At 39.6% G+C, this 27,810-nt stretch overlaps 2 protein-coding genes across 2 annotated transcripts in view; one reads left to right on the plus strand and one right to left on the minus strand.

The window, feature by feature from the left end:
• The window catches only part of scly (selenocysteine lyase), a 76,420-nt gene that overhangs the window by 40,873 nt on the left and 7,737 nt on the right, over positions 1-27,810 (minus strand). The window lies entirely within an intron of this gene.
• On the plus strand, positions 3,428-26,754 carry aire (autoimmune regulator). The gene is made up of 13 exons (XM_012971284.3): positions 3,428-3,602; positions 6,527-6,701; positions 6,777-6,908; positions 10,538-10,609; positions 11,864-11,965; positions 12,736-12,833; positions 13,595-13,642; positions 14,413-14,528; positions 15,206-15,296; positions 16,994-17,070; positions 21,041-21,701; positions 23,519-23,587; positions 26,486-26,754. The coding sequence occupies exons 1-13, from the start codon at positions 3,453-3,455 to the stop codon at positions 26,543-26,545; spliced, it is 1,851 nt and encodes a 616-aa protein (XP_012826738.3). The 5' UTR covers positions 3,428-3,452; the 3' UTR covers positions 26,546-26,754.

The following is a 27,810-nucleotide window of genomic DNA, read 5'->3' on the forward strand; positions in this document are numbered from 1 at the left end:
TTGTCTGGGCGCCCCAAGGCCACCTTCTTTCGCCTCGCCACAAATCCGGGCCTGACCGGGGGGCCTCTGAGGTGACAGCTCTGGTGGTCTGACACTGACTGGGGGCATCTTTGGAGGCACAGATCTTCCCTGCTAAAGGGCTCTAGTTGCCTTGGGCTGGTACAAAAACCCAAAACATATTGTATAAGCCTACTTCTTTAGTTAGGCTTTAGTTATCCTTTAAGTTACTTTATGTCAATGCTTTTTTTAAATTGTTTTAAGCAGTATGGCGCATTAATTCAGTCCAAAGTGGAGGAGCAATGAGGGGTAAGAGCACAGGGTTTGCTTGTATAAGGCCCTAAAAATGTTTAATACTGTTCAGAAAGTTTTTGGGGTCCCCAGGTTTCCTACTTTTATTGGGCCCAAGAGGTTTGTAATGGGTTTTAAATAGATGCCTATATCGATGTATCTTGTCAAATTCTAGGGATATTTACAACTTCTGGCACTAATTCTACATTGGCTGTAACATTATCCTTTAGATGTTCATTTTTGTAGTGCTTAATAGCTATTTATATGAAAGGTACAAATAATCTGCCCTGTTTCCCAATCATGCGGTTAGTGGCAGCAGTTTGTGGAAAGTCCATGTTATCCCTCTGCACCATCGTTTATGAGATAAGACAGCTCTGGTTACATAGAAAGCTATAGGGAGGGGGCCTGAGCCCTCACTGTGTTATAAGAGTACCGTCTACAAAGGGAACTTGATTTCTTAGGATACTTGTCTCTGGGGAATAACACACTTTAAAGAAAAACTCTTATTAAAATACATTTTCAGGAAAGATGATAGTTTCACTGAAGATACACCTGTCATGGAGCAGAGCTGGATATTTTACTTGACCTTATTAGAAACAATTATACACCTGTACATAAGCACCAGCATTGTATTTTAGTTAACATATGTACTCCTTATTCTATAGGGCAGTAGGTAATAGTTATGTACTGAACCACATGATTCTCAGTACTTTACAAGGGAACAGAATAACTCTATCCCAGGCTCACTTTCTCATCCTGTGATTGGTAGTGGTAACAAGGCCAAAAATGTACACACAGCTTGATAAATATGCCATTTTTTAAATGGTGATTGCTGGAGATCAGATGATGACATATGGTGTATTTGGTCACCATTTTATTTACACAGCATGATAAGTAAGCCCCACCAATGTATATTGTCATACCTGGTGTTTAAACTATTTAGTGTATGGATATGTAAAATAATAATAAAGAAAAGTCAAGGTATTAAACTATCACCAATCTGAAACTGATGTGTGGCCCTTTACAGCTTCTATCAGCGCTTTTTCCTGCACTGCCCTGCGGTGGCGTTCTCCCATATTCCACCACAGGGGAGCGCAGGAATGCATTCCATTCTTACTTATGTTGCTGTACTCACACATGTAAACACTGAACGCAGGTGGAACACAACATGTTGTGTTTGGTGCTTACATGCGCCTGTGTGAGTACAGACACATTAAGAAGAATGGAATGCGTTTTTATCTGCGCTCCCCTGCGGTGGAACATAATAAATGTTACTGTAATTCAGCATTTAATTTATTGCAATAAGTGCAATTGGTACAGCCCAGAAAGTTGGTTTACGAAATTCTGCAAATAAATTTAATTGCAATAAGTGAAATTGGTTCAACCCGGAAAGTTGATTTTTCAAATGATCCCATCATCTTAATATGGAATTAGCTGCTTCCTAAAATACGTTAGAAATTACCGTATGCTGTATAGTGAAATGAGGACCGTTCTGGATATTCCACACAGGCTCCCTTGGTACTAGTGAATGTCTAGTAGAATTGGGGCTCATTTATCAACACTGGGACCATGGGCAGTAACCCATAGCAACCAATCAGTGGTTGGCTTTTTTTCCAACCAGCTGCATGTAGAACAATGAACACAACAATTTCATTGGTTGCCATTGGTTACTGCCCATGGGCAAATATGACCAGTGTTGATAAATGACCCCCGTTGAGTTTCCAGACACATGACTCACGTATATTATACATGTAAGTAACTGGCACCACTCTTTGCTTTTCCTTGCATGCCTGAACAGTGGCCCATCACAATACTTGTACTTAGTGCATTTAATATTAGGCTTTCCCTCCCTAGCCTGATAACTGGATCAGCTTCAGTAGCAGCTCAATGAACCTTGTACTGTCAATTAATTCTCTGGGGGCTCATAATTAGCTGCTGCCTCACAAACACGCATGCCCACTCTGATTGGCTACATAATTATCTCAAACAATATTTAAAAGAGAAGCTTCCTATCCACACAGACAGGAGCTGGAAGTCAAGAAATACATACAGGTAAGAGAGCTGAACTGAAATGTGATATTTAATATAGCAGATTGCAAGGGAAGAGAACAAAGCCAGGTAAGTCTGAGCTTGGTCTGTTTCCAGAGAAATATAGGAATGGGATTATAGGTTTGCTCTGTCATGGTGTATCATATACACAGGAATACAGTTCCACAGTTATTAACACTATTGGGGTAATTTATTTAAAAGTTTGCCCACAACTAGTAACTCATTGCAACCAATACATATGTTAACTTTTAAAGAGCTGGCCAGTAAACACTACCTGCTGATTGATTGCTACAGGTTACTAGACACATAGTAACACTAACCCTAAAGCTTTGCAGGGCTGGGTTCTTGGGTTCCATTCCAATCTTGTATGAGGGTTCATATGACCTCCTGTGCTTGTGTTGGTTTCCTCAGGGTGCTACACAGTCCCTCATAAAAATGATCCTATCTTGTGTGTAGGCTGTAAACTGGTTGCATTTTACCTAAAGGCAACCAGATTAAAGGCTGATTTTGTACATAGTCTCTCAAACGTATTAGCAAGAACACATATTCAAGATTTGTATGCAGAACATACAGTTGGCCCCAAGGGCTACAGTGTTCCTAAAAATGGTTGCTGTGGAACCACACATTTGTAATTACTCCACTGGTGGCTAAAGCTGAGTAGAACAGGTCAGGCTTGACATTTTTATCTGTAAATCTTATAGGACATTGGAAGGAGTGCAGTATGTTTCAGGAATTTGTAGTGGGTGCATAAAAAGGCTTTTGTTACTTGGAGAGATATGTAGAGAATAGAAATAGGAATAGAATAACTTAAGAAAAAAAAAACAAAAAAACCCATGCCAGCTAGTGGTTATAACTGTGACAGAGTAATGTAGGCAATGTCTGTAAGTAGAGAGCAAATAATGTTACCCATACTATGGGGCTGCCCTGTTATCAGTCCCCAAAGAGTATATATACAGTACTTACAGTACTATAAGCTCTGAGAAATAGACACCTCCTTCCTCCTGTGTCTCATATGCCACCATCTGTTACAGTATATATTTTCTATGGTGTTTGCCCCCCTTTTGTGCTATTACTGCATTTTAAATATGTATAGCACTGGATACAGGATTCCCAGGATGTCGGAGCGAGACCCTTCCCCATCCAGCCAGGATCTTCGCACTCTCCTGAAATGGTACCGCACTGAGATAGCTGTGGCTGTGACTGACCTGTTCCCTCTGCTGCACGGCATGATGGACAGAGAACTCATTACTGAGGAGAGATTCCAGGTAGCCATAGGCCTCATATTCTCACACAGCTCATCCATAATCAGCACTTGTGAAACAATATATACAGGTATGGGACCTGTTATCCAAAATGCTCGGGACCTGGGGTTTCCCGGATAAGGGATCTTTCCGTAATTTGGATCTCCATAACTTAAGTCTGCTAAAAATCATTTAAATATTGAATAAACCCAATAGGCATGTTTTACCTCCAATAAGGGGTAATTATATCTTAGTTGGGATCAAATACAAGGGACTGTTTTATTATTACAGAGAAAAAGAAAATCATTTTTAAAAATTAGAATTATTTGCTTATAATGGAGTCTATGGGAGATGGTCTTTCTGTAATTCAGAACTTTCTGGATAACGGGTTTCCAGATAAGGGATCCCATACCTGTATTTATATATATATATATATATATATATATATATATATATACATACAGTATATATATATATATAGAGAGAGAGAGAGAGAAATATATACTGCACTCACCCATTATCAATAAATATATATAGGACATGAAGACATTCCGTGCATTAAGCTACCAAGCAATGCCCTCCCCTTCTTTAAGCAAAACCGGGATTGTTCCAACACTCACTTTCATATGTATGTATGTATGTATATCTTTATTTATAAAGCGCTACTTATGTACGCAGCGCTGTACAGTAGAATACATTAATACAAACAGGGGGGTTAATAAGATAATAATAGATAAATACAAAGTATAACAATAAATACAAATACATACAAGATACAGTTGCAATAAGTTAAGAGTCAAAGACACAAGATTCATTAAGAATTCTACTGCTTCAATATACATTTAATATACAACAAAGAGACTGAATTTTACCTGCAACTTACTTGCTTTCAAGGTTAAACCCCCCAATGTATATATATATATATATATAGGCTCAGTTGGATTAACTCAATTTAATAAAAAAAATAATTTATTTTGTTTATTAAAATCAGTTACTCCAACTGAGCCTGTTGAGTGCAGTACTTTTTTGTTCTGTACACATTTTACCTGCACCCAGGCATGCTGTGTTTCTGTTTGGTAAGTGCTCCTCCATGCTCCAGATATATATATATTTAAAGATGCAGAATGTATGGCCTCTGAACATAAACATGAGGCAAAAGAGATCTTTTCACCTGGATCCTCAATGTTATATTTAAGGGTAAGTTCACCTCTAAATTACTTATGTATGTTATAGACTTGACTATATTAAGAAACTATTTAGTCAGCCTTAATTTTTCAAAGCTTTATCTTTTTAAAATTGTTAGTTAAAAGACATGTAAAGCCTACATTTTCCTACAATGTATATCAGTTGGGCACATCTCCCCCACCCAAATGGCATAATTTGTACTGCATATATCCTCTACGCTTGCCAGCTCCATCACATTTTCCTAAAGCAAATAGCAGTTTTCATTATTTAATTTGCTTAGTTTTTTAATTATTTGCCTTCTTCATCTGACTTTTTCCAGCTCTCAAATGGCTCTGACCCCATCAGCCAAAAAACTATTGCTCTGTGAGGCTACAATTTTATTGTTTTTACCACTTTATTTTTATTCAGGCCCTCTCCTATTCATATACCAGAGAATTCCAAATTGGAGAATTGCCAAACTAAAAGTGAAATAATTAAAAAAAAAACCACAAATAATTACAAATAAAGACCAATTTCAATTTGTGTCAGAATTTTACTCTCTCCTAAAAGTTAGCCTTTTAACCTATGTTGTGCCTCTTCTAGCCTGTGAATGAAAATGCTATTAGCTTGTTAGGGTTGCTTACCCAGTTCCCAGCAACCAGAGAACAACAGGATTGCGGCTTCATTATTAATATTTTCATTTTATTGATTATATTTTTAATCAAGCTTCTCTACTCTTCATGCCCCCCTGTTTAATTTATATTAACTTGCATTTAGGAGCCTCAACATAAGGTAATATACCCCTTTACCCACCAATAAGCCACAAGGGAAAAACATATGTCTGCTTTATATATTAATTTTACATTAAAAATAGAAATTCCATGATAGAGAAAATGTATCCCAGAGGAATATACTTTTTTGAAAACATTTCAGTGGGAGTTGCCAAATGGCTTAAACTACCCTAGTAAAACTATATGTAATTCAGAGTTGGAATGAGAGAAAAGAATGGGGTCCCCACCTAGGGGGAGAAGCACATAAATAATGAGTGTACTCCTATGGCCCTCCAGCTGTTGTAAAACAACAAGAAGTAATTTACTACATACAGGACATACTGCAAAGTGCCATTATTTTGTACTTTGGCACCGTGCCCCATAAATAGCATCACACCCCAAAAACAGACCATGACTTCCCTATAAGTTCGGCGCTGTCTGCATTTGGTGTAGTCATGTAGGACTGCCTGTGGGCACAAAGGCATCCATCATACCAGCCCCTACCTACCTGGCAGGGAGTGACAACAGGCTAATAGTACAAAGGTGCCTTGTCCTTACAGACTACCCTAGGCAGACCCACGTAGTGCTCTAGTACTTGCATCTGGGGCAGTAAACTAGCCCTCTAGTCTTGGCAGTCAGTGAGATGCTGGCGGTTGACGTTAAACAACAGCTGGAGGGCCACAGGATGTACAGCCTTGCATAGACTTCAATGAATCAGTACCTAATAAAGAACATATCAAGGAAAACAGTAGACAGCTTGACTGGCTGAACAAATGATCTCACATACACGAGAGATATACATATACATACGAGAGAACTGTTTTTTTCATGGCAGGAAAAACCTTACAAACCCTTTCTTGTTTTCCCAAACCATAATCAGCATAGTGTCCTTTATCTTCTGCTTGTTTATCTAGGCTCATACTGTGCATCCCATGATAACTGCTTATTCTCTCAGTGACTAATCTAAACAAATGAAATGAATTAATCTTACCATCCAGTACTATTTCCTCATAGGAAACACAGCGGGTTGGGGAGGACAGTGGTGCTCAGAAGGCTTCCCATACTCTTTTCACGTGGCTTTTAAGCTGTGATTTGCCCATCATCCAAGGCTTCTGGTCTCTCCTGTCTACTGATTATATACTCAACAGCTACCCACGTCTCTCAGGAATTCACAGCTTACTTTTTGCAGGTAAATGCATTATCAGATGTACATTTTTACAAGACAAGACATCTAGATTCCTTTAATGCATTCTTTGCTCTTTAGTTACAGGCTCATCTCACCACAAGGCTCGGAGACAACCCCATACCAACAAACCTGTATCTCATCCGAAACCCCAGGCTAAACGAAAAGCTGGAGCAGACAAAGACACATTTGCAGTGTATCCATTGCGCGCTGGTAGGATGGCACAGTATAAATTCCTACTTTCCTACTGGAGTATTTCAAACACTAGTTGCAAATTACCTGGAAAGAAACACATTGTTCTTAATAATAAGGGTGTTTTTCTGGGAATGAACATGAACCCAAACATATTGTTTAATTTAATTCTAAGCAACTTTCCATTATACGTTAATTGCATTTTCGGTGGTTTAAAAGTTGTTTGTAAAGTAATTGCTATTAAATGATTGTTTGTTTATCTCCTTCTATTCTCTGCTATGCAGAACAGTGAAGTTTTTTCAGCAAGCTTTCTACAATGTTGGACAAAGCTCACTAATATATTTTGGGGCTGTGATGAAGTAGAAGTACAGGTATGGGATCCCTTATCCGGAAACCTGTTATCCAAATTACGGAAAGTCCATCTCCCATAGACTCCATTATAAACAAATAAGTCTAATTTTTAAAAATGTTTTCCTTTTTTTCTGTAATTATAGAACAGAACAGTGTACTTGATCCCAACTAAGATATAATTAATCCTCATTGGAAGCAAAACAATCCTATTGGGTTTCTTCAATATTTAAATGATTTTTAGCAGAATTAAGTTAGGGAGATCCAAATTATGGAAAGATCCCTTATCCAGAAAACCCCAGGTCCCGAGCATTCTGGATAACAGGTCCCATATCTGTACTTTGTATTAGGGTTGCTGCCTGTTCTGGAAAAAATACTGGCCTTCCTATATTTTTGGCTATTCTTTGCTATTAATATAATTGGCATTAAGCATCATTTTTATTGATGCAGTCAAATAAATATACTTCCAGTGTTGATGGCTATAGGATAGAAGCACAAGATATAGTATATGTAGTGTAGTTTAAAAAACAAAATTCAATGCAAGCCTTCTCAGTGTTCAGTGTTTTGTGGCTTTAAAATGATATCCAGTGCAATGGGAAAGGGTCTAGTACACCATTTTAAAAATTGAGTAACCCTTTTTTAGGCACAAACACCAAAACTACGACTTCCAGTTGGGTCGTACAACTAAAGTATAGATGGGCACTCACAGACCCCTTGTAGAAATCAAGCATTTGAAACAATGTACTCAAAACCTTCCTTTGTGGAATACATAAAGCATGCCATAAAGCATCACTTGAAAGTTAATCACTTAATGCCACACAGAATTAAAAGCCCACATTGAAACGGATCTGCAGTGAAGGGAAGGGCACCGTGCATCTGACTCCTCCGTGAGTATCCAGTAGGGCTGAAGGAAGTGAGTCACGACGGGCGCGTTCACCATATAGTCTTTTTTAGAGGTGTAACTAGTCCCTTTCCCACTGCACTGGATGCCATTTTAAAGTCAGAAAACACTGAGGTGGCTTGCATTGAATATAAGTTTTTTAAACTACTACACTATATACCAATATACATTGGTTGGAAGGACTATTAGCAGCCTTTTTTACTCCGGCAGGGAATAGGTTTGATATCTACACATTCATTGCTATTATTGTTTGATTATTTTTACTGACCAGGCCAGTAAATTAATGGTCAGGAGGCAACCCTATTTGTATAGATTACACACTAACCTGAAACCATAGCCAGAAAGAATAATAAAGACTTAAGATTGCTTACAGGACAAAGAAACCAATTCACTACAGGTGCCAATATTTTAGGCAACGCTCAAAAGAATGTACCAGACTGGGGAAAATTCAGCATTCCTTTCCAGACCCCATTTGTAAAGCCATTAGGTTTGCCTAGATGTCCATAGCAACTAATAAGATACGGCAACTGGTAGATACTATAGGTCAACAGACCAGTAGCAAAACTTGCACCCTCTGATACATTTCCCCTTAAGGGCCATGTATGTATGTTTGTATGAATTTATTTATAAAGCGCCACAAGGGTACGCAGCGCTGTACAATCTTACAATATACACAATTACACACAGGGAGGACAAGTGTTATAATAAATACAATAAATAAGTATAAATACACAGGGAATAAGTGCCATATGGTATGAGACACAGTAGGAAGGAGGTCCCTGCCGGGTAGAGCTTACAGACTAAGTGGTTGGGTAACATACAGGCACAAATTGGAAGGTAGGAGTGCACTAGGTATGGGCATTTGCCCTTAAGCACAAAATAGGGCAAAATAATGTCACACCAATGGTCTTCCCCACTGTTGTATCTATGCCGAGGCAGAAAACACAGAGCAGCTTCTTTCTGCTCTGACATCAGTGTGCACTGAAAGGCATGGCATGGGCCTGTTGGTACACAGACAGGATGATTTGCCTGTCGGCTTACACTTATGTTGGTGTAGATATGCAAGCGGAGAACCCCTAAGCATTGTGCACGCCCAGTAGAGTAACACTTTTGGATTGTGCTCCCAGAGACACATGGTAAAAGTATGTAAAATAGCAGCTTGTTACCAGGGGTGTATTTAGGTCTGGTTCTGCCCGAGGCACTTCCACAGAGCGCCCTGACCCCTTCTGACCCCTGCAGTCTGTTACCGCCCCTCTAGAAATGCCGCCCTAGGCACAAGCTTTTGGGTGCCTTATTATAAATACAGCCCTGCTTGTTACAGGATGGTGCATTTAATAATATGTTTCTAAAAGTCTTCTATTAGTGGCCTCCCCAAACCAAAATGTCACTTTTCTACCCTGCCTGTAACAAGCAATGCCCCAGATTTGGTATTCATACATGGAAGCAAAAGAAGAGTGTAATTTTAAACAGTTATAAAGAGACTGTGTGCTCGAATTTACAAAAGGGACTTTGTATCTCATGCTGACCCAGGATTCATAAATATATACTATATAATGCAGGTAATAGATCATAAACTGGTCTGTAAATCTATGTAAAATATAACTTATTATTACTCCACCTATTAATAAAACTAAAGATAAAGAAAAAGCACAGATAAAGCAGAGTTAAAACTGTAATGCAATTCATGAACATAAATAATCAGTTACTAATATAACAGCCTTTATAATAATTAAATGGATACTGTCATCATTTTTATGGTATACTTTTTATTTCTAAATTACACTGTTTACATAGCAAATAATTCATTCTGCCATTTAAAATGTAATTCTTGAACCAACAAATGAATTTTTTAAGCTGTAATATTGGTGTGTAGGCACCATCTCAGTACTTTGATTTCTTACTATTGAGTGCTATTCTGATACCTATTGGGAGCTGCTATCTTGCTCCCTTCCCATTGTTCTGCTGTTTGGCTGCTGGGGGGGGGGGGGAAGGGAGGGGGGGATATCACAACTTGCAGCGCAGCAGTAAAGTGTGACTGAAGTTTATCACGGCACAGGTCACATGGCTAGCCCAATGTGAAATTTCAACATGAAATATAAAAAATGGATTACAATGCAGGATTCTGCTAGAGAAGCTCTATTAACTGATGTGTTTTGAAAATACTATGCTATGAAAATTGTGTTCTTTCTTTTATATATGGAATTTGTTTGCAAATACTGCTATTTTAAATGTTTGTTTCAGTGAATAAAGATGCAAAGTGCACACAAGAAAATGTTTTTACAGTTCTATAACAACAGGCACGTTATTCCATGGATGGGTAGTTGCACTGATTCACTTTTTTGTTCTCTGGGTTATAGGATTAATTACGCTAACAACCCACTGACATATCTTTCCACTGCAGGCCCACCAGCCAAAACAAAGCCTCCGCGGAAAGCTGAGAAACCTATGATTTTGGATTGTCCTCTTATACAACGTGAGTTTCTTTCACTTGGACACTTGGAAGATGAAAAAATTGGTGTTGTGTACAGAGATGCGAAGGACTAGATTGATTTCATGATATTTAAGTAAGGTAGCAGGATAGATAAGTTGCACTGTAAGGGCTCTGGCACACGGGGAGATTAGTCGCCCGCGACAAATCTCCCTTGTTGCAGGCGACTAATCTCCCCGATATGACATCCCACCGGCGAAAATGTAAATCGCCGGTGGGATGGCATACGCGGCGGTGCTATTTGCGGAAATCTCTCAAGGCAACTTCGGGCGACTGTGGGACATCGAGGCAACACGTATGCCATCCCACCAGCAATTTACATTTTAGCCAATGGTATGGCTTTGTGGGGAGATTAGTCGCCTGCAACAACGAAGATTTGTTGTGGGGCGACTAATCTCCCCGTGTACCGCTGCCCTTAAGGGGATTTTCACTAAAGGAAAACAATAGTGAATAAAGATGACATTCATCTTGCTTTTCAATGTTTTTATAGATTCCTATACATAAATCAGTGTGTCTGTTGATCTTTTGGCTTATGAGTAATTGGGTCTATGAGCTTTTAGGTCAGGGCCTAGAGTTTGCCTGTCAGTCTTAGCATTACAGGTAAAAAATTGGCAAAAATGTTAATAAGAGCACAAAGATTATATCTTATTTATCAATTAGTAAATTGTTGGCTTCACAGTATCACCTTTTTCAGGCTCACCTTTGGAATTTCTACAGAAGCACATGGCTCTAAACCAGCAGCAATTATTAGGGGGGCTAAACTAAAGGCCAGTTAGGGTGAGATATGGCCAGAATGCTTATTTGCAAAAGGTGTGAATGGTTATTTTCTGCCATAGATATCCTTGGAACTATAACTAAGGGGTGCCCTTATCAAATATTAGGCCTCAAAAGTAAATATGAACAATAAAAGTCCAAAGAACACTGCACTAAATCCCACAATCATGTTCTGTAACTTGAACATTAGTGACCCATGGATTTACCCTTAGGTCAGATGGGTTAGAGTTGAGATTTAGGCGACCATTATGAGTTTGGGATGGGGGAGGGCCAGGCTTAGGAAGTAAACTTTTCTTCTGCTCCTGAAGTTTCCCTGTCTTGGAATCTGAGGTGGAAGACAAAGGTACAGGTTGTTGTGGGTCCTACAATCTCAACATTTTGCTTGTTCGGGTCGGGTGAGGGTTAAGGGGCATTACTTACTCTGTGAATTTTTTACACATTTCTTTCAATAATCTCTTTTTACAGCTCCACAGAAAATCCCAAGCGTATTGCCTGTGAATCAGAATGACAAGAAGCCTGTGTCCTACACCATCAGCAAACCACCGGCCAACACAGGTTCTAGCATCGGTAATAATGGATGTCTTACTTTTGTTTCTTAGTCTATAGGTCTGAGAGTATCTTTCTTTCTGTCTAGTTTGGTCTTTTTCTGTCTGCATATCTATCTACCTCTTAGCTGACTTTACCTAAAAGAAGGAAACTAACAGAGGTATATATGTGCTATTGATGTGAGGCCCTATCTATATGCTACTAATATAGTGTCCATTTCTGGGCTATCTTTATGAGGTCCACATAGCATAGACTACGCCAGACCCTAGGTTCTCCTGCTTTCTGAGCAGAATTTCCTATTGAAAAAAGTGGAAATTTGTCTCCTAAATTTACCAGGTGTGGTTTCAGCTGTTCCTGATAAAGTTCCTTGTGGTGAAAACATGAATGCAAGGCCCTACATATACCGGGGCCCTAAATAGCAAGAGTTACGGGTGGGAGGAGTGATGGATCTCAGGTTTAGCAGGGTAAGATGGTTTAAATTGTTGTTACTTTTTCTGTGGCCCCTAAGTTTTTGTTGTTGTTGAAGTACAATAGCTAGTGTAGTTCAAAAATAGCTGAAAATCCATTGGTCAAAATCTGTTTTTCATTGGGCCTTGCCAACATTAAAGATAACTGCTGTGAATGGGCCTCTTATCGACATTAAAGGAAACAATGCAGAAGCCTTGGGAACCTTGGGCACAATCAACCTTGCACTTACACACTGTTCCACCTAGAGAAGATATATGTGTACAAGTGTACCTTTAATAGTTCCATGCATAATTATATCTTGTATCATTAATCCTCCAACCTAGACAGATCCATGCAGATGGAAAGAGAACTAGAAGCTGTAGAAAAGAACCCAACTCATCCTTTGAAACTGACTCTGCGTCCTAAGCTTATCTCTCAGCAGGTGAGCATGGCTACAGTGCCCCATATAATCACATACGTTGTAAGAGGTTTTGCTTTTATCATTAGTACAGGTATGGGTTCTGTTATCTGGAAACCCGTCATCCAGAAATCTCTGAATTACGGGAAGGACATCTCCCATAGACTCCATTTTAATCAAACAATCCAAAATTTTAAAAAATATTTTATTTTTCACTGTAGTAAAGAAACAGTACCTTGTACTTGATCCCAACTTAGATATAATTAATCCTTATTAGAGGCAAAACAATCCTGTTGGGTTTATTTAATGTTTAAATTATTTGTAATAGACCTAAATTATGGAGATCCAAATTACAGAATACCCCAGGTTCTGAGTATTCTGGATAACAGGTTCCATACATGTATAGGCAACAAAAAGGGTAAGTGTCTTAAGGCTTTTGTATTAGAATAATTATAAACTGGATATACTAGCAGGATGCTTGCATTACATGAGAACTTAGCAGCATAAAGGAAGATACTAAATTAAGGTCAAAGGTAATTATTTAGGCACCTCTAATCTAGTAAACTATAGGTAGTTGACCGGTTGGCCCCACCCAAAGGGAAGCCCACTGCATAACAACAGGGCCCCTTATTTTCTGGCTCTGGCAGTGGGTAAATATGTAAAGCTTCCTATAAATGAGGTTCCTCAGTGGTATGGCTTGAGTTTCCTCCCATTCCTGTAGAATACCATTAGTAGTTCACATATAACCACCATGGACACTTATCATTCCTTCCCTCTTCTTACAGGTTGGTTCCATTGCCCTTTCTGTTCCTGCTGAATTGCCTCAATACCAGGTGCCCATTATTCCCCACTATCTTTTATTGCTCTCTAAAGTTCCACTCTAAGGCACCAACACTTACCCATTCATCTGGGTCTGTAGCAAACTCATGTGTCAAGCTGTGTCCAGAACTGGCCATCACTAAGTGCATGGTCGGCATTTAGAATCATACAGACGCTGATAATCTGAGACAGTCATCAGGTGTCCTACAACTTTGTGTTGTTTTGTAAATTTTGTATTATTTGCGTTTTTAATATGCCTCTTTCTCTCTTGGATATAAAATGCTAAAAACAGAAGGATTCTGAGACTAGACTGGTTTTGTGGTCACTCTTGCACTGCCAGTGATTATGTTCCATCATATTGATCTTCCCCTCTGTCAATAACCACTGTCTGGTTGCTAGAGTTAGTGGAAGCCTAATACTGTCTGGTTGCTAGAGTTAGTGGAAGCCTAATACTGTCTGGTTGCTAGAGTTAGTGGAAGCCTAACAAACAGAAGGGCCTCAGAACAAAAACAAAAGCTTTATTAGCAATAATACCACAAGTTCTCTTATTGTTTCTGAATGCCTTTGTGGTCAACTTGCTTTACGTTGCCTACAGGATCCTGCAGTTAGGAACATAGATGCATTCTTGTCAGCATTTTAATAATGATAAGAGATCAAATTACTATTTACTCTCCCTATGTATGTACAGTATAGAGCAGAGAACAGTTCCACTTGAGCATCTTCAAATTCCTTTTCATATACTTACTCTTATTAAGATAAATACATTTTCTCTCTCCTTACTCAGAGTAATGACGATGAGTGCTCAGTGTGCAGAGATGGGGGGGAGTTAATATGTTGCGATGGATGCCCACGGTCCTTTCACCTTTCCTGCTTGGTGCCGCCTTTGACCCATATTCCAAGGTATATACCAATTATAATACTGTACATACATTAGTAATACACAAAAACATATGTAACTTATCAAATATGTCTTTATAAATGGTGCTTAGTGATCACAATTAATAATCAGTACGTAGTGATGTCACATAAATCTATATAACAGACTATTAGAACTAACCTCTAAGTACACTAATTAGTATTAGTATTACTATTAGTATCAGTAGTAGTAGTAAAGCACTTGTTCTTTATACAGTCATGGAACTCTGAGCTATCTTATAAAATCTGCTGAACAATGATATTGTTCTTAACTGTTGCCTCTGATGTCAGAAAGAATATTCCCATAACACAGACAAAAATAAATGAAGCAGATCCAGTCACTACAGGGAGGCTGGTGGCCAATTGAGTTTCTGACTATTGAGCAATTTCAATGTATGCTTGTGAAAAGGTAATCTTTTTTAAAGTTTTTGTGACCCTCAAATGATTTTGCTTTGGGGCACAGTGTTATAATGGAGTAAAGGGTTCAACTAGATTGCTAGTATCCTCTTGTTCCTTTGGTATTCAGCTCCAAAGCTGCAGGAGCATAATTAGTTGCTTGTCAGAGTGAAACACACAAGACAAAAAAACAAAATGCACAGAGAAGTTTTTATAATTTTGCCCCAATTTTGCTGTATTTTTCCAGTATTTTCTTGTTTTCCTAGCGGCACATGGAGATGTGATACTTGCAATACAGGGAGACCTATGTCAGATGGACAACCTGAGATGGGGGAAACCACTGGGTTATCTAAGAAGGTAACATGATTTTATACATTTGTTTATGTTTCAGGTAACTACCTGAGCATTTAAATGTCACATGGAGAAGAAGCAGAGCTGGCATTTTATTCCATAAAACAGGGGTTGTAAAAAAGGCGTAATAAAAAATCTAAAGTAATTTATTCACAAAAACATAAGGCACAGCCCTACGCATTTGTGCTTTGTTTTGCACTTAATTATGCCTTCAAATAGTTAACACCCTTGCAACAGTGTGGGGCATGGCCAGCTGGTCCAGCGTTTTATCTCTGTCTCTATATTTATTACCTTCCCATGTCAAAATCAAAGCATTGTGGGTACAAATAGCCTATATTTAAAGACGGCCATAAGCAGACAGTGAGTACAGGGCCCAATGGAGTTTGCACCTAGGTTGCATGTCTGAACACAAGTTAGGGGAAGTCTAAGGAGATGCCCGTGTACCGCCCCAAGACCACCCGCATGAATACATTCTTGGGCACAAAGATCTGCACCTAGGGTGCTAAGTGTGGGGCAGGGTGCAAAGTGCAAAAATACATTGCCAGTGTTTTTAAACCCTGATTATACAGAGTTATGTGAGAACTCCTTCATCAGTCGGCTGGTGCTTTTAAAGGCTCATTTAGAATTAGGGGTGCATAGCCATTGCTCACTGGAGCAGCTTTGTTGTGTGTCCTTGTGCAGAAGAGAGCCCTGAACTTAAATCTTGCCCTAAGTAGGAGGTAAGTACAGGACTCCAAATGTGCCTTGTGACTGTAAGCACTCCCGTGTCTATGGCAAATGATGCAGAAGTAAAAAGGTATGTATGGGGTGTGTATGCCTACATCTACAGGCAGGTGCAGCTCTTTGAATTCCATGATAGAGGCAAAAGGGGGAGGGGGAATGCAAATTTTTGCCCTATTTTTGCCCCCGTTTGATAAATGAGTTGGGATTATTAATGTACATTTTTGCCCATAACTTCCCAGAACATTTCACAAGGAATTGGGGAATAAATGAGAAAGAAAGACTTCTGTGCTGGCCACTCCCTGCCGACTGAAGCACGGTAATCAGCTTGCCTTAAGGCAGGAGTAGCGCTGTTGCCTCATCCTATCCCTTGCCTTAATTTCAGCCCTGCATGTATGACAGCTTTAGGGCAATAATAAACAGATACATTTAAGCAATTTGTTCCCTCAGTGATCAATTGCTCTGTGGGGTGACATTGTACAAATAGCCACAGGTTTCTGTGCTACATTTCGAAGCGCAGAGACCTGTGGACTGTGTTGTGAATGGAATGTTGACTGTGTTATACTGGAACACACAGCTATTAGCAGGCCTGGACTAGCAATCTTGGAATTCTGGCAAATGCCACAGGGCTTGCTGTAATATGCCACAGACATTCGCAGTTTAGTAGGCTGGTGGGGGCTGTTTGGGCCTTTTTGTACTTGAAATGCCAGGGCCTATTTTGAATCCCAGTCTGGAACTGGCTATTGGGCTTTTGACACATCTGCATTTTTTATTTCCGCTTCATGTCTGCTTTCATTCATTTCAGTGAGGAATGCACTGCCCATGGCAGACAGAAAATGCTTTCTACCTGCAGCATTCAAAAAATCTGAAACCTCACTGTGGGAAAATGATACGTAGTCTTTCTCTACATTGCTACAGAATAAGTGAATCAGACAGGATCATTTAAGTAATTATATCTCAATCTGAAAAGTTATCTTCTCTAGCCCTCACAGGAGTCTGCAGAGACCCAAAGCCAGAAGAGAATGAAAGTCTGTGAGATGCTAGCAGACAAGCATGACAGGTGAGGCCCGAGTGTTTCTGCACAGCACATGAGCGTGACGTTAGGGATTAGCCACTAAGACAAATACTTATTGTTTTACCATTTTTTATTTAGGATAAAAAGCCACAATGCTGTCAGTTTCCTATTTTGGAAATGCTCAATGGCAGATCCCCATCACACAAAAAGAAAGAGTTCATTGCGTTGGTTCATGGGTAGTAACATTATTCAAAGTGCAGCCAGTTGTGCAGAAAAGTACTTCTTTTGTTAACAATAACATCATAACATACCATCCTCTATGCTTTGCTTTTTCTGCTTTTATTCTGTCCAGAATTCTGTTCTTGGACAAAAGTAGTGCATATAACTCTATAAATGCAACAACTGAGATTGTGTAAGAAATGGAGACAAGCAGGACACTTAAAGGTGGCCATTCAAGGGATGATTCTAGCAGCTGATATCGGTCCTGTAGAACGATTTGGCAGCTTATTGGCCTGTGTATAGGCACGAACGACAGGCCTGCGCGACATCTGGCCTGAAATTGTCCAGATCTCGATCGGGCAGGTTTTAATTTTCCATAGGATCGGGGACCGCATCGGCTCATTGATGCGATCCCTGAACCAACTACGCCTATACCCACCATTCTAATTTAATCGTTCGGCCCCAGGGCCCATAGGTGGGGATAGATAGAGAAGATCCGCTCGCTTACCTTACCAAGTGAGCAGATCTTACCATGTATGGCCACCTTTACAGTATCTGATTTAGGAGTGAAGAAAGACTATAAGCCTCGTTCTTTTTTTACTGGCTTGACTAGATTGCTTGTGTGACTGGATTGTACGTATGATCGAGGTTGAATAAGTAGAATGGAAGGTGGTTCTGCAAGATATTACCAACCCTGTTATTGGTCTAATTCTTTAACTGTTGGAATGGGCTTATGGTGACCTAAAGAAAAGAATGTGAAATATGCGTCTGTGATGTGTTTACCTAAGGGCCAAAAGCGAGTCCAATAGTCAACCAAGTGCCTTTATTTCTCTAAGCTGCATTCCTGTGCATGCACCATACAGAATAAGGCAAGGGCAAAAAAAGGAAGCTTAATCATCAGCTCTACTGACATTGCTACATACACCTTCAGGGGGTTGTCACTCCTCCCACTGCATCGTTTATACTACAAACACAAGAGGCTGGCAGAACCTTATTCCATTACTGACCCCCATACTAAATTTTGGCTGAAAGTGTAATTTCTATAGCTGCTTTATGTGATCCAGACAAATTGAGACACAAAGGACATTTATGCATTATGTGCTGGACTTATTTATGCATCAACTTAATAAATCAAAACAACTCAGGGCCCAAAGCAGATCACCTATTCATAATTGCTACTTTCCCCCCATCTTTAGAAGTGAATTTGTATGTGTTATTTAGGATGTACTTTCAATGCGAGGTTTTAATTAAAAAGTCATTATTTATACTATAGTATTTCAAAACAGTGGAGCTGAAAAAAAGTGTTTGAAAAGTGAGTTTTCCCTTTAAAGGGATTCTGTCTCAATTTTTATGTTTTCCTTTATATTTCTTAATTACACTGTTTACATAGCAAATAATTCACTCTGCCATTCAAAATTTTGTTCTTGAACCAACAAATCTATTTTTTTAGTTGTAATATTGGTGTGTAGACAGCCATCTTAGTGCATGAGTGCCTGAGTCCGAGCTTTCACATTAGAACTGCTTTCAGGTAACCTATTGTTTCTCCTACTCCCATGTAACTGGAGGAGTCCCAAGCCGGACTTGGATTTCTTACTATTGAGTGCTATTCTGATATTTGGGAGATGCTATCTTACTCCTTTCCCATTGTTCTGCTGATGGGCTGCTGGGGGGGAATGCGAGGGGGTGATATCACACCAAGTTGCAGCGCAGCAGTAAAGTGTGACTGAATGGCTGTGGCACCCTGGGAAATAATGAACATGGCTAGCCCCATGTGAAAGTTCAAAATTCAATATAAAAAAAAAATTTGGTTGAATTTTTGAAAAATGGATTTCAATGCAGGATTCTGCTGATTGAGCGCTATCAACTCATATGGTTACAAAAAAACATGTTTTCATATGACAATATTCCTTTAACTGACATTGTTCTTAGCCAGTGCTGCAATGTTCTAATTTTATGGGATCTATTCTAAATACAGCCATGACAACATATTACAAATGTGCACTAAACCAACAGCTGTTCTTGGATGCATGGATTTGTTCAAATGGCTGGAATGGTTGTGGGTTAGTTTAAATACAATTTTATGAAGTCGCAGGATCCAGCACTGGGGTATGCTATAGACCCCTCAAGTTAGTGGAGAGGAACAGGTCCAGCTCCTGTTGCAAATAGAAAGGGCTGCTGGATTGGGGCAAGTGATGATAATGGGAGATTTTAATTACCCAGATACTGACTGGAACAATAGTACTTCCAGGACAGTTAATGGGAACAGTTTTATAAACAATTTTATGTCACAGTTTGTTCTGGATCCACCCAGAAATCATGTTATACTGGATCTAGAGATCTCTAACAACCCAGAATGTATAGTAAATGTGCAAGTATTTGAACCCCTGGGTAACAGTGACCTCATTTAATGTTTGGTGCAAAAAGCAAATAAACATTGGGGCAACAAAGACACAAAACTTCAGAGATGGAAGGGTACTAAAGGTATCAGACCCCTTATCCGGACACCCATTATCCAGAAAGTTCTGAATTACGGAAAGGCCATCTCCTACAGACGCCATTTTAATCAAATAATTCACATTTTAAAAATGATTTCCTTTTTCTCTCTAATAATAAAACGGTACTTTGTACTTGATCCCAGCTAAGATATAATTAATCCTTATTGGAGGCAAAACAATCCTATTGGGATTAATTAATGTTTAAATAGTTTTTGGTAGACTTAAGGTAGGAGTTTCAATTACGGAAAGACCCCTTATCTAGAAAACCCTAGGTCCCAAGCATTATGGATAATGGGTCACATACCTATACTTTAAAGCATAGATTGGGGTGTTTCCGCTAAAAACAAAGAACTGAAATGGTTGTCTTTCAAACTTCAAGCTTGTTAAGGACCAACCTAAGTGGCTCAATTCAGAAAGAAGTTAAAAGGTAAAAAAAGGAAAGCATTTAAAAACTACGAGTCAGGGGGGACAGAATGAATGCGTTCAATGAATATAAACACTAATAAATGTTGTAAAATCAGGAAGGCAAAGAATGAAAATATAATTTTGCCCTTTTTATTTGAGCTGTATTAAAAGGGACATAGATTTGCAGGAGAGGATCATTCTTCCACTTTACAGAGCGCTGGTAAGGCCCCATCTAGAATATGTCTTTTAGTTTTAGTTTCCAGTGCTCAGGATATTATTGAATTGGAAAGAGTCTAAAGAAGGGGAACCAAACTGATAAAATATATGGAAAGTCTCAGTTATGGGGAAAGACTGGCCAAGTTAGGGTTGTTTACTCTGGATAAGAGGCAGGTGATATGATAAGTATGTATAAATATATAAGGGGATCATATAATAAACTCTCTAATTTCTTTATTTACCAGTAGCCCCTTCCAGCTGACACAAGGGCACCCATTCCAATTAGAAGAAAGGAGGTTCCATTTAAATATCCAGAGAAGGTTTTTTTTATAGTGAGAGCTGTGAATTTGTCGAATTATCTCCCTGAATCAGTTGTGCATTAGATAGTTTCAAGAAGGGGTTGGATGGCTTTTAGCAATGGAGAAAATACAGGGTCACTGAAAATATCCCTCGGTATAAATTTGATCCAGGGACTGATCCAATTGCCGATTTCTTGGAGTCAGAAAGGAACTTTTTCCTCCTGGAGAGGCTTTAGATGGTGGTAGCAGATAGGCAGGTTTCAAATAGACGTAAAAGGTTAATCTGAATGGCTATGCTTCTTTTTCCAACCTAAGTTACTATGTTACTATGCATTTATTTTATTTTTTTGTTATCTAACAGTAAAACCTTTATTGTTTCAGCATCATACAGAAGTCCAACTCAATCCAGAACCAGATTTACCCTCAGATAGTAGCCCAGCCGGAGATCTGCCCAAAACCTACAGCCCGAACACAGACCTGCTCACAACAACAAAGCTCTTACCAAGCTCCCCCTCAGCCTCAGGCCTGCCCCCAGTCACTTTCAAGCCTCTGCATGTCTCAGACACCCTTAAGGCAGTTTTGCTCGCAACTTGTGCCCAGGTCTCATATAAGAACCTCACATCAGCTGCAGACCAACTCTCAACATTTGTCTATTCCTCAACCTTGTTCCACATCTGGTCCTCAGATACCTTGTACTACTCTCACCCTTCAGTCCCAGAACTGCCCTACTCCACCAGACAATACACTCTCCTGCCAAACACCTAGTGTCCAAACTCAGCATAGCACACCCTGTGCTTTACAGAAAGAGCCTTGTCCTCCAGCATCATCAGAACCTAAACTCTGCATTCCACTTGCACCTTTAAATGCCATTAACTCTCCCACTGAGCCCCAGTCTGAGATCAGTGCAAGGGAACCTTCCCAGGGCGAAGTGCCCATCTTGCCAATACCCAGGGCAACAGAATCCAACTCTGGTACCTCCTTAGCTCAAGAAGAGATGGTACCTGCACCAGTACCTCTTCAATCTGAAATAGGAGAGCTCAAGGTGAGTTTGTTATAGGCCAAACATTTAGTACTGATTAAAATGTAATTTAGATGTATATATTAAACTCCTACTTTTGCACTAAGATCATACTCCTATATTTAATTCCAAATCAATGTTATGGATAAAAGCCACTATATTTAGCATGAAAACAACTATATACTTTCTGGACAGAAGTCATAAAAAGTCTTGAATCTAGACCATTAACAGAAAAGTTGACTGATCACAGTATACCCTGAGAAAAAAACTGATATTTTTGTTGAGCACTAGGGGTAGGTTTCCATTAAAGCCTCTACCAAGTCAAACAGTTTAGCAGCTCCCACTCAGCTAATAAAAACAAACCTGCTCTAAAGAAATCCTCTGGGCTCATATATATCTTTCCTTATTCTTTTATTGCAAGTAAAAGGATAAAACATGAACGATAATGGGCCCGATTCACTAAAGTCCGAAATAAGGAGTGCTATTTATAGCATGCGTTAAAAATCTTATCACTTCTTATTTTTCACTCGATTCACTAAAAGGACACTTGTCATAATTAAGAAGCGATGTTCTTGGCGTTATTTATCTTGCAACGACATATTTTCAAGCAACATGCTGCGTAATATGTTGTGCGCTGCGTAATATATTGCTTGAAAATATGTCGTCGCAAGATAAATAACGCCAAGAACATCGCTTATCTTGCGACGACATATTTTCAAGCAATATATTACGCAGCGCACAACATATTACGCAGCACGTTGCTTGAAAATAACGCCAAGAACATCGCTTCTTAATTATGACAAGTGTCCTTTTAGTGAATCGAGTGAAAAATAAGAAGTGATAAGATTTTTAACGCATGCTATAAATAGCACTCCTTATTTCGGACTTTAGTGAATCGGGCCCCTTATTTCGGACTTTAGTGAATCGGGCCCAATATTACTTATACTCGGGCATGGACTGGCAATCTGTGAATTTTGGCAAATGCCAGAGGAGCTGCTGTAAGATGCTATAGACAGTCACTATTTATTGGGCCTGTGGGGGGCTGTTTGGGCTTCTGTGTGCTGAAATGCCAGGGCCTATTTTGAATCCCAGTTTGGACCTGCTTATACTCATGGCACGTCTTCTGCCAGCTTTGTCATCTCTGGTCATTTTGCTAGCTAAGTGACTGGAACTTTTAGAAAGGTCACATGATTCACAATCAAAAAATATGTTTTTGTCCCTGTAGCATTAAGCCATATAGTTATGTTAAATTTAGTAGCAGTATTGCGTAACAAAGTTAACAAACACGGAATATAATGCATAGCCACGTCTGGGTCCCTAACATCACACGAAAGACTTGTTAATCCCGCAATTTAAATCTATAGAACCTGGTTCCCTAAAACAACTTTACTATACAGGTTTATAGTGTACAATTCAACCAGTTGTACAGTTCAACCAGTCGCACCTGCTTTAAACCAAAATTCTATTGCTCTGTGAGGCTACAATTGTATTTTTATTGTTATTTTTAAATGTCTCATTCACTGCCATTGGAACTTCAGACTGGAGAGCTTCTGAACAAAAAGCTTAACCATTCAAAACCCACATAAAAATTAAAAAAAAAAAAAATTAGAAATTGCCTCAGAGCATCACTGTCTATATCATACTAAAAGTTAATTTAAAGGCAAACTACCCCAATGTTGTTTGTGCAACTACGATGAGTACATTATGATAGCTGCTTGTAGTGAAATGTCATCTGGAGCTTGAGTAGACATCATTAGTAAATGTCACTGAGATCTATTCCATTACATTAAAAGCAGATTGAATGTATTAAACTGTAATTTACTTATTTTAATTGTCCCCAGGTTCCAGCAGAAGTCGCAGGAAGCAACTTGACATTAAGTCGACATGAACTCGAATGCCTTATTGCTGAGGTATTCTTATATATCATTATGATTTGTCATTATATTCTTCTTTATAATTTTATTTACACTGTATGTTTCTGATTAGAAGCCTTTTGTTGTTGTTTTTTTAAATAGCACTGGCACATATATGCTGCTCTTTAGGACCATGGCCCATGGGGAGATTGGTTGCCTGTGATAAATCTGCACTCAGGTGACTAATCTCCGCAAAATGATGATCATGTAAATTGCCGGTAGGAAACCATATGCATCGCTAAGCTGCATGGAGTTTCCTCACAAGTAAACTTTGGGTGGCTTCAGAAAAACAAAGCGGTGTGTTTTATAGGAGATTATTCACCCATGGTAATGCAAATTTATTGCAGGCAAGTGATCTCCCACTGGGCCATTGGCAATACAGAGACTGAGCGTACAATTTGAGGTGGTCATACACAGGCCGATTGTAGCTGCCGATATCGGTCCCTTGGACCGATTCGGCAGCTTATCGGCCCATTTAGGGGCAGGAATGAGGGGCACGCCCAACCTGGCCTGAAATTGGGCAGATATCGATCGGGCAGGTTAAAAGATTTATTCGGATCGGGGACCGTATCGGCTCGTTGATGCGGTCCCCGAACAGATTGCCCCATTGCCGCCATTATAATTCGATCGTTTGGCCCCAGGGCCATTTCATCAGGAGGCAATTACCCTGCCTGTATGTTTTTGGAGCATGTGGGGAACCAGAGATAGCAGATAGTGCCTAGGTCAGAGCCTACCTCAGAACCCCAGTTTTAAAATCTTTACATAGCAATCCTTGTGAGAAGGGAGTATCCTGGTTGTTATTGTAAATAGTTGTGCAGTGTTTGGGCATAATGGAGAGTGGCCAGAATTAGGCCCAGACTGGCAATCCTGGTTAATTCCGAAATCCACAATGCTGTAAGTTTACATAGACAGTCACTATTTATAGGGCTGGTGGGGAGCTGGTTGGGCTTCTGTGTACTTAAAATGCAAGGGCATATTTTGAATCCCAGACCTGGCCAGATAGATCAGTGGTTTGATCATGCACGCACAGGGAATTTTTTTTTTTTCATTAGTCTGCTTGTCCATAAGGTCCTTGATGATTGTCAGCACTGGCCCAATAATTACTGATGGCAGGCCCTATCCCTACGCAATGTACTTATATTTTCAGACTAGTGGTTAGACTGCTAAAGTGGATTGATAACTCTTTCAGGTTTAGATTTACAGTGACCTCAGTGGCCAGTTTTCCATCTTGAACTCAGGGCAACAGTTCCAACACAGAAGGCACTAATTCAATCTCACTGACATATAATACAAGGTGCATTTTTTTTCATTCAATACAGTAACTTGTTTGGTGCACCTTCAAAAGTGATTGAATTGACCTCAGAGATCCTAAAACCCCATCTTGCAATCACACACGACCCAGTGCTGCTGTCCCCAGTGCAAACTCTGCAGAGCAAATGGCTGAGTAGCAGAGAAAGAGACCGACACTTGCATGTTATCCAGACTAAAGCACACAGACATGGAACTTAATATATCATTGTACTTGGAACTTGTCAATGAGCAACAAACCGTACTGTGTATTAAAATGTAACCATATACACTGCAAATGAGGGGCAGCCTTTATTTTACGGCCTGACAGTGAGTGCTGGATAATCTAATCTAGATTTATGGTCATTAACTGAAAGAATTTGCAATCAGTTTGCAGCCTACATTTTATAATCAACAGAAACATTACCTTAAACTAGTATAAATGACAGAGAAAGGGATCATCGAAACTGTCAGCCTCAGTTAGGCCAATGACACCAGGAGATTAGTTACCCTGTGATTAACCTTCTCTAGCAGTGGTGACTAATCTCCTCTAATGCTTTCCTACCGGTGAAAATGTAAATCTCCGGTAGGAAAACATAAATGTCATTTCGGCTTACCAAAGTCACCCCAAGTTTCCTCACTAGGCAACTTTGGGTGACTTTGAAAGGCTCCAGCATTTGAGGAATTGATCCCCGCTACTTGTGGAGATTAATTGCGGGGTGACTAATCTCCTTGTGTCTTCAGCCTAAAGGAAGTTCAAGAGAGCCCCCCCAACTTTAGAGCTGAATTTTTAGTAAAACAAAAAACAGAAATGTATTTCTTAAAGTTACCAGTGGTGGCTATGTGCCTCCCCCACTGAAATGCTGCCCAAGTGCCCTTTTGTCTTTTTTCTTTTCTTTACAGGGATGTGAAAGAGTAAACCTTGGGTGGCATGTCAGTTGGGGTGGCACATATATGGCACCACTGGTATCTTTAAGAAATACATTTCTGTTTTTACTGAAAATTCAGCTCTAAAGTCGGAGGGGAGCACAGTGTCAGCTGACCATGAGAATTACATATGGATGCTATCACTCCCAAGAGTACTTCTACTAGTAGCTTTAAGATATTTGAAAAGTGACATTTCCTGTTTGCTAACATACTGGCAAAAGATTGTGTATAATGTGTACTAAGTGATATTTATCAAAATTCGTATTTGTGTAATTTTTGTGGGGTTTTTTCTACCATAACAAAACTCACTTTTTAAAAAGCACAAATTTCTCCCCATTTATTATTTTATTTAAGGGTGATGGCACATGGGGCACTTTGCCAGTATACTCACAAAATGCATATACACAGTATTAACTGTAGCCTTGTCTAAGAAGTCGTGCAAACTGGGGTATCATTTGAAGGGTTTGAACTGGATCAACAAACATCTATATCAAATAACTATGTAACATGAGGTTCAAATATCTCTGTAAAAAGGCATGGTTCGATACAGCACCGGCACAAAGTGCTACTGAAATAGCATATGGATTGAATTTTATGGTTTATGCTTATTCTAGTTATGGTATATGTATTTGCATGTGAAAAGTGCTTTGTAACCTCTTGTCTATCTCTTTCCTTTGACAGAGCTCCTTTGATTGCTTCCTGCAATGGGCATTTCAGAACATTTCCCGTCCTGTGCAGTGACCATAATCCTGTTTGAGGATAGCATATTCCAGGGCACCTTGACTGTGATATTCCTAAAACACCAATGGAGGGAGTAACTGCTGAGGAATATAGAGGAATTCCATATAGTAATTTTAAAAACGTGTTTTATCAGAATTTAACCCATAAGCATATAATATAAACATAAACCACATTTGTGATTGCTTAATAAAGTTATTTCCTGCTCATCAGTAAGTATTTTTATAATAATAATATGATTTATTTTTGATATTCTAAACAAATTATATGGTAGGCAAAGCAGATCAGACAGGCACACATGAAACTTGCTTAGACAAATCTGTTGCAGCAGAGCTTCACTTTGGCTCCACTGTAATAACATACAATATATTTACCAACAGGGCAAACCTTCTCTGGAGCAACCAAGGTTAGTCCTGAGGAAGGATGTATTAGGATTTTTGTATCACTTGAAAATGTAGCATTAGTATACCAGCTAGACAATTTTCAAATAGTTATATTTGCAGCCTGAGTTAGAACTATGCAGCTGAAATGCCCTGTGTGCAGCCTTTTCTAATTTAAATTAAAGGAGAGCTAAAACTTAACTAAATAATGTAAGTCGCCGGTGGGATGGCACACGCTGTGCAGGCGACTTTGGCCTATTGCCGAAGTTGCCTTGCGAGGCATTTTCGGCAATTTGCCGAAATCGCCTGCGCAGCGTGTGCCATCCCACCGGCGACTTACATTTTCGCCGGTGGGATGGTAGTTTGGGGAGATTCAGTGTTTTCCAACTGCTGTGGTGCCGAGGACCGGAATCTCTCCAGCATACATAGTGGAGGGCCGCTAATGGAAGCCAGTTTTGAGCACTCCTCCTTTTTAAACTGCACCCACTTCAAACCACACCCATGTTATCCAAAGACCATGCCCACATTAATGGTGGTAGTGCAGCAAAAACCCACATGCTTGGTGCTCACTGCAGGGATTTCAACCATCATTCATATGTGAAAGAATTATATTACGTCATATTAAGACACACCCTTAAATCCATATGCCTCCTCTTCCCCTGTGGGTAGCACAGCAAAGTACATAATTACACACCTTAGGGATCATTTAATGGCTATTTACAACTGCTAAAAACTACCAGAACAAACCCCTGCCAGGTTCACCTCCCACAGGCAGAATAGGGCAGGCAGAGTATGGCACACACAGGCAGGGTAGGGCAGGCAGAGTATGGCACACACAGGCAGTACTCTGCTTGCCCTACCCTGCCTGTGTGTGCCATACTCTGCTTG

This window comes from Xenopus tropicalis, chromosome 5 (assembly GCF_000004195.4).
Source record: "Xenopus tropicalis strain Nigerian chromosome 5, UCB_Xtro_10.0, whole genome shotgun sequence".
Lineage (NCBI taxonomy): Eukaryota > Metazoa > Chordata > Amphibia > Anura > Pipidae > Xenopus > Xenopus tropicalis.

Coding starts and splice junctions, on each gene's coding strand:
- aire (XM_012971284.3), top strand. CDS start 3,453: ATGTCGGAGCGAGACCCTTCCCCATCCAGCCAGGATCTTCGCACTCTC. Junction 10,610..11,863: donor GGATTGTCCTCTTATACAAC/GTGAGTTTCTTT, acceptor CTCTTTTTACAG/CTCCACAGAAAATCCCAAGC. Junction 15,297..16,993: donor CCACTGGGTTATCTAAGAAG/GTAACATGATTT, acceptor TATCTTCTCTAG/CCCTCACAGGAGTCTGCAGA.